Raw genomic sequence first — 7483 nt, forward strand, 5'->3', positions numbered from 1 at the left:
ACAGGACCTTGTTTATGTTTTTTATATATAGTAGTTTGTATATGCTAATCTCAAGCTCCTAATTTATTCCTCCCCCTTTAGCAACCAAATTTGTTTTCTATGTCTGTGTCTGTTTATGATTTGTAAATAAGATCATTTTTAAATAGTCATTTTTAACATCTGAAATTTATGACCAGTGGATGGCCCAAGTCTGCAAAGTTGCCTCCCAGACTCCTTATGGGTTACTCAGAACTTGTAAAGCAGGCTAGGAAGCTAATGTCCCAGAAATCTGGTATTAATGGTATTAATTTAATTTGTGTAGATTTGTGTATACTGTGTATACCGTCCACAAGTGGAACCACTATGTACCTAGCAAGAATCTGAAAAGGGTGGCTTAAGAAAATAGTCATGTTAAGGTAGAAATACTTTCTACTGGTGAATGCTAGATGGTGAGGGGTGAGGATGGGAAGATATACAACCTCTGATAGTTATAGAATTATTTAAGAGCTTTGCTAATAAACAAGAAATAATTAGAAATAAATTATTACAAACAAAATTTATTAGACAAACACATCAATAGATTGAGTTTAAGGATTTGGTTGGGAACTCACTAGGCCTTTTAAAGCAGCAGATGTCCAAAGTCACACACTTCGAGCATTACTCTGTTAAAATGCGTAGAAACAAGAAAGGTCAGGAAATACAGCACTCCATGACGGTCCACAAACAGACAAGCCTCCCCGCTTCCTCCCCAGTCCCTCTCTTCAGCTGGAGTCTTCGTACCTGAGATGAAAGGAATGTTTCCCAGATCTTACAGAAATGCGGTTTCTTTGTTACAGATCTTGCTTCTGTGCATACCTACTCCTGATACATGGAATGTTGCTTTTGAGAAACCCACGAATAGTTACTGAGGGAGTGTTTATCAACAAGTAAAGTGAACAAAACAATATTCTCTATTACAGTAACTGCATTTTTAATCTCATCTGGCACCACTTGTCTTTCAGAAAGTTTAATGCATTGCTTGGGGACACATTTCTTCTTTAACATAGGAGGGAAAGAGTCTAATTAATAAATCATAATTAAATAATACATACACTCAAATCGGATGAGATTCACATGAATGTGAAAGCTTCATTTAATTTGGAGGAAGGGGGGTATATTTTCTCATTCTTGATAATAACAGAAATAGATATTTCAAGGTTGTAATCTCATGTATTCATAAAACCAAATAATGTGTTTTATTTTATGAGAAGCCATTGATCTTCAAATTTATTAATGACATAGGCTACCAAGAAATAGCAAGGAATATGGTATCCATATAGATATTGCCCAGCCTCAAGTCATCCAATAAAGATGAGAGTGAAAGGTACATGACCTAGTTGGGGAGGTCTGGTTTTCGGAAATATGGGCTACAAATTATATTACATAAAAAAACTGAAGCATATTCCAGATAAAGCCAGCAAGAGAATTTTACAGGACTAATTCTTAAGAGAGATAATAAAAGCAGCAGTTAGAATGCATGTCCCTATATTAAGCTCCTGCAGTTGAATCCATCACATATATGCCTTTTGCTTCCGTGATATGTCCAATAATTATTTCTTTTACCGCTCTTAACAACCTTTTGCTTGTTCTCCATGCCACCACGGACAGTCTGTGTGGAACAGAATATCTTTCAAGTCAGAATCTTAGATGAAGCTCTAAAAGTGTTGAGTCTGTGCTTTAAAAACTAGTCCAGTTCATAACTGTGGTGTATGCTGGAGGAGAGAACTGTCCTTGATCACTATTGAGAGCTTCGGACTTGCTGGAATAGACATATCGGTCAAGACTGGAGTTTTACGATATCAAACACTGCAAATCATAACGGGCAGCCTCAGGCACAGACCTCAAGATTTCAGTTGTGCCACTGATCCCTTTGTTATTTTTATGCCTTTGGGGCCATAGTCATGGTTCGACAAACCTGTTCTCAGAACTGGTCTTCTCCGAAAAGTTAGGTACCCATTTTCTCAGGAATAGCCTATGGAGCGACAGTCTGGAATACGAGTTGCTCTCAAGTTCTAATCTTAAATGAAAGATCTAAAAAGGTAGAGCGTTACGCATTTAAAAAATGGTCCATCTCAAGGCGGCAGTGTGCGCTCACAGACCCAGTTCTCGCCAACTTTATGCAGTGTTTGGAAGGAATCGCTGGATTTGGGCCAGTAACCAAGTATGAAATGGGAAACAATCGGCTCTGAAAAGGGAAACAAAAAGAACTGGGCTCTGAGGGAGCCAAAATCTTTGCAGATTCCATCCTCGTGAGCCGCTGGAGGGCGGGTTTTGGCTGTCGCCGAACTCGAAGCCCGCCGCTGGGCTAGTCGCGCGCCTCTGAACACCCAGACCCTCATAAAGAGCCCTTGAACTGAATGAAGCCTGACCCACCGGGAAGCGCAGGTCCAGAAACGGGGAGATTTAAGGACGGCTTCCGTCTCCGGATACTCTGAAACGTGGCCGGTCCTTGACTCCCCGTAGTGGACCGTGTGGATTCCGGGGTTGCGCGGCGGGAAGGCGCGCACCGGGGAGTCGGCAGGCGGCCTCTCCCTGCCCTCTGGCGGCGCCTCCAGGCAGCCGGCAGGGAAGGAGCGCACAGACACCCGCGCACCAGGAGGGGGCGGTCCCTATGCATCGGCGCCCCTCGGTAGGGTGGGGACCACAAGGCCACGCCAATCACTCATGAGTCCAGACGAAGAGGGGCCCAAGGGGCTCGGGGGTTCACAGATGCGGGGCGTAGAAAGGGGTCAGGTAGGAGTGCCCGAGGAAGGGCGTGAAGGAGCCCCCGGCGGCCGTCAGAGGGAAGGAGGCGGCGGCCGGGAAGAGGACATTGGCCGCCGAGTAGGAGGGGAAAGTCTGGAAAGGATGCGCGCCCGGGCCCGGCGGACCTGGGCTGCCCCCCGCGCCGCCGCTCGCCGCCGCAGTCCCGGGCTGGGGCGCGCCACCTCCCGCCTGCGCCGCACCTTCGGCGCCGGGGTTCTGCTTCTTCCACTTGGTCCTGCGGTTCTGGAACCAAATTTTGACCTGTGTCTCAGTGAGGCTGAGCGAGAGCGCGAGGTTCAGGCGCTCGCACACGGACAGGTAGCGCGTGGCCCGGAACTTGTTCTCCAGAGCCACCAGCTGCTCGTAGGTGAAGGCGGTGCGCGCGCGCCGCGGCTTGGAGCTGTTGGGCTCCGCGCGCCGGCGCCTGGGCCGCGGGGAGCCTGGGGAGCCCGCTAGGCCGCCCGCACCGCTCTCCCCCGCCGCCGACGCCGCGGCCCGGGCCTCGGGGGAGAGTGTCAGGCCCGCCTGCAGGTGGGCAGCCCGCTCCCCGCGCCGCCGCCGCGCGTCCTCCACGTCCTCGTCCTCCTCTTCCGCCTCCTCCGCCTCCGACCCCTCCAGGGGGGACGCCAAGCCGGCGCCGTGGCCCGCAGCATCTAGAGGAGAAGGGGACCGTGATCAGAACCCGGGAACCACCCAGCCCGTTCTGGTCCCCGGACCTGCTTCTCGTCCTCTCCAGAGTAGGCGGCAATCTCCCCAACTCAGGGCCCTGCCCTGCCCCTCTCCGTGATTGCGTTGCCTGCCACCACCCCACGGCCCTCCATCCAGAGTGCCCAGCCCGTCCCAGGAGGTGAGAGTTAGGGTTGCGGTGCCTCTTCGCTCTTTACTCATCCACGACCTAGTAGGTGTCCAAGAAGTGTATTTGGAATCAATGGATGACACCCTGCATTAAGAAAAAATAACGAGCTCATTGGACAACCTTATAAGAGCGTTGTATTACACATTAAGACATCGAGATGTCAAGTGCGTTTCAGGCTCTCTCCCGCCGTCCCTAGAAGCCTGTTTGGGTCTGGAACCCCTGGCAATTAAAAAAAGAAGTTATTAGGCGCCCCTCTCCTCCCTTTTAAAGTGAAATTCCCTCTTTCCCATCTTCTCTCTGCTGCCGTGTTAATAGAGTTTCAGATTTGCGCTGGGCCGGATCGATAGATGTCATCTATTAAAGGTAAGTTTTAATCGAACAATATTAGGATCAGACAGGGAAAGGGGGTTTGAAGTCGGTACCTGCAAGCTGCGGGCAGGAGATATGCAGGCTCCAGTAATAGAATATCGATCAGAGAGGTGGGGCAAGGAGAGAGCGGCCCCTGCGAGAGGCGATCGGAACAATTACCCGGCCGGCCGCCCAGGCCCAAGCGCGGCCGCCAGAGGCGCCCAGAGCCCCCAGACCATCACCGCTAAACTTGGGATGGAAAGCGGTGGGGAGAGGTGAGGGGCGGCGGGGCGCGGGGGGAGACTGCCAGACTTCAAGCCTCTCTCCCTGCGCTGCGCCCCTGAACTTTGGCGTCCCTCCCAGGCCTCACCCAGCTCTGGTCCTGCTGCCCTTTGTCTTTCATTTCAGACACAAACTTTCCTGGACTCCTCATCAGGTCTACCAGAGTTAGGAGTTAAGTCAAAAAGGGTTTGGAGAGAAAGGACAAAAGAGTCTCCCATCACCCCAAGCCACCCTGACCCCAGTCCAGTCAACGATTGGGTCTAGGGAGACTGAGCGGGTGGGCAGTGGATTCTTTGCTGTTGTCTCTGGAGGGCTGGAAGGGACCCCTGTGTGCTCCACCGGACCTCACTGCCTGCTAAGACTTCAGACACATGATTCATCAGTCTCAGCTCCCTCACCCAGAAAATGAAGGGATGATGCTGTCGACCTCCTTAATGACGCTGTCTACCTCGCAGGTATTGAAGTTTTCCCTGACTTGTATCCCAGTCTCTAGTCCAGGTCCTGGCACATGGCGGGAGCATTAAATGCCCAATAAGTGAATAAGCCTGGCTAAACTGGGTGCTGGGTAAGTATTAGTTTCCACTGCCGGTCAATCAGAGCTGAGGTGCTTACTGGCTTGGCAGGTGAGCAGAGATAGGCTTCGGTGGCAAATCTCTGACCTGGGATGCTGCGAGGGGGCGGGGCGGGGGGAGGGGGGTCGGGTCCCCCTACCCCACTATGTGCCTCTTCCTGCGGCTTCCCTGGTGGCTCAGATCGTAGAGAATCTGCCCGCACTGGGGGAGACCCAGGTTCGATCCCTGGGTCGGGAAGATCCCCTGGAGAAAGGCATGGCAACCCACTCCAGTATTTTTGCCTGGAGAATCCCTTGGACAGAGGAGCCTGGCGGACTACAGACATGGGGTCGCAGAGTCGGACACGCCTGAGCGCCTAACACTTTCGCCGCTCCTCTGCTTTTTTCAGTCCTCTTCCTATGTGCCTTCTCCCCTTTGGGGAAGAGGCCGCCAAGGTCTACTCACCCAATCCCGGGCCGTCCCTCCCACCCTCCCATCGCAGCATCTAAGCTGGGGCTTTCCGGGGCCCGAGGCCGCCTCGCTTCCTTACCAGGCGCCTCTCGCTGCGGTATCGGGTCCCGGCTGGCGTCCTTCCTTGCTTCGGCCTCTGCCAAACTTTTCTTGGCTTCCCGGGGAGCCGGACGCACGGCTGGGAGCGCAGCGCGGGTGAATTTCTGCGGGTCCAAGATATCCAGAACCGAGAAGGAGATCTTGTGGTGGGAGGGAGCCGCCTTGGCCCCGCCGTCCTGCCATGCCAGCATGCCCCAGAGGCCGGCGGCGCGGGGTCCGGGGTGGGTAGCGCTCGGGCTTGCTTTAGGCTGTGGCTCGGCAGCAGCTCTCAGCCTGTAGGAGGGTCGAGGCGGCCAAGTGAAGCTGGGGAGGGGGGCGCGGAGGCGGGGCAGGGAGAGAGCGGCCGGAGGTGCGCGCGGATTGGCACTTGGGCTGCCCCAGGCCCCCGCCACGTGCAGGGCGCGCTAGCAGGAGCCCCCAAGACTACCCTGAGCCTTGCCCGGACCTCCAGCCTCGGCGAGGGGGCGCCTCGGTGCGTCCGGTGCGCGCGCCCGCCTGGACAGCGCCGCGGGCTCAGCGCGCTTCCGCCCAATCTGCTGGGACTGCTGGTAAGCGAGGGAGGGAAGTTAGGAAGCTTTCGTCCCGAAGATCCTCCCAATACACCCACCCCGACTCGGGCTTGGATTTGCACCCTTGCTCCAGGGCACCCGTCTTTGAGTTGGGGACGCAGTTGAGTCCAGCACTGATTATACGAAGGCAACGCTCAGCACATCACCTGCCTCACCAGTGCATCACAGTAATGGCCTCGGACCTGACCACCTCGGATTTAAAAGCCTTCATGTTCTCACAGTTTACAGTTTACAAAGCCCTTCCACGTGCGAGATCTCGTTTGATCTTCCGAGCAGCCCAGTGCGGTGGGCGTGGCCTGGCAAGGCTATTTATCCGGGTTTTAAGATGAGAAACGGTGAGAATGAGGTTCAAAGGTGAGAAGTGATGTTGCCCAAGGCCACTGTTCGTTGGTGACAGAGTCTGGATTTGAACCCGGGTCTTCTTTCCTGAACCACTGTTCTTTGCTGTAAGTCCTGTTATTTCTCTAGGAACGTCCAGGTTGTGGACTGGACAAAGCCCAGGTTGTGACAGAGGCTTTCCCCTCCACCCTGGAGCCTAGCCAGGTCAGGGAGTAGCAGGGGTTTCGGAGAGATGTCTGAGCCCCAGCCAAGATGCTCTGGTGAGGACAGGTGAGTTAGGTGGGGGCGGCTGCCCTGTCCTGTGGAGACTCCAAGCATGACCCCTGATACCTTTCAGGCATTCTTCACAGTCACAGGTTTGATCATTTGCACAGTTAAATTGCGTCTCTGGGAAGCAGGTTGCATCTTTGACCCCCCATCCTCCCAGTAGTCCCAAGAAGAAAAAGGTTAAAAGATGTTTTGCCTGGTTTGGACTTATGGTCAGAAAACAGACCAAAGGCTTGCATCTAACCCACCACGTCCCTTGGGGATGGGGCACAGCAGTCCTTGGGGAAGCTTCCACCAGCCACGCCCTCCTTAAATTTCCCTTCTTTTGTTGCTTGGGGAACTGTCTGAGTGCTGAGTATTTATCTCAGCGGCAATTTCTGAGGCTTCTCCGACCCCTCAGCCCAGAGCTACCTCTAAGGTTGCTGTCCCTTTCTTCTCGGCCCCATGGGGTTTTCAAACAATGACTTGGCAATTAAGATTGTCTGAGCAGGTAGGAGTAGGAAGGGGAGGAGAAGCCTTCCACTAAAGTGCAGTGGGGGCGGGGGTGGGGGAGGTGCTGCTAATTCCATCTGTTATTGAAGAGGAGATCTTACAGGCCAGCTTCTTGGAGCTTTTCTCATTCAAAGCTCATGGCCCCTCCCAGAGGCGGTCACTGTATTCCCTGGGGACTTTAAAGCCCTGCCGAAATTCGTATGAGCTCCAGTCCTAAAGCTGAGATGAATTGTGCTTTCAAAGGAAATCAGGGAAGGAAGTGCCCTGGCCAAGCCCAGCGGACCACCTCCCGTCAGAGGGAATGCTCGCCTAGGGAAAACCAAAGAAAGATGGCCAGGGCTCTAAACTGTGGCACCCAGGAACCTGGATTACCAATCACAGAACCTTCCAGGTCTCTGATAGGGTAGTTTGGTTTTTGTTTTGACAACTTTTTCTCACCCAATTCT

General features: G+C 53.4%; 1 protein-coding gene across 1 annotated transcript; it reads right to left on the reverse strand.

Annotated features, from left to right (window-relative positions):
• Positions 1-266: 266 nt before the first annotated feature.
• NKX1-2 (NK1 homeobox 2) lies at positions 267-6968 on the reverse strand. The gene is made up of 2 exons (XM_002707789.4): positions 5351-6968; positions 267-3416 (listed from the first exon to the last, which is right to left on the reverse strand). The coding sequence occupies exons 1-2, from the start codon at positions 5559-5561 to the stop codon at positions 2722-2724; spliced, it is 906 nt and encodes a 301-aa protein (XP_002707835.2). The 5' UTR covers positions 5562-6968; the 3' UTR covers positions 267-2721.
• Between the last annotated feature and the right edge of the window lie 515 nt (positions 6969-7483).

The sequence above is a fragment of the Bos taurus genome, chromosome 26, assembly GCF_002263795.3.
Source record: "Bos taurus isolate L1 Dominette 01449 registration number 42190680 breed Hereford chromosome 26, ARS-UCD2.0, whole genome shotgun sequence".
In the NCBI taxonomy this organism is placed as follows: domain Eukaryota; kingdom Metazoa; phylum Chordata; class Mammalia; order Artiodactyla; family Bovidae; genus Bos; species Bos taurus.

Bases quoted from the DNA above. Each gene is read 5' to 3' on its own strand.
- NKX1-2 (XM_002707789.4), bottom strand. From the start codon at position 5,561: ATGCTGGCATGGCAGGACGGCGGGGCCAAGGCGGCTCCCTCCCACCAC. The intron at 3,417-5,350 runs GTAAGGAAGCGA...CTTCTCCTCTAG, and splicing joins ACCGCAGCGAGAGGCGCCTG to ATGCTGCGGGCCACGGCGCC.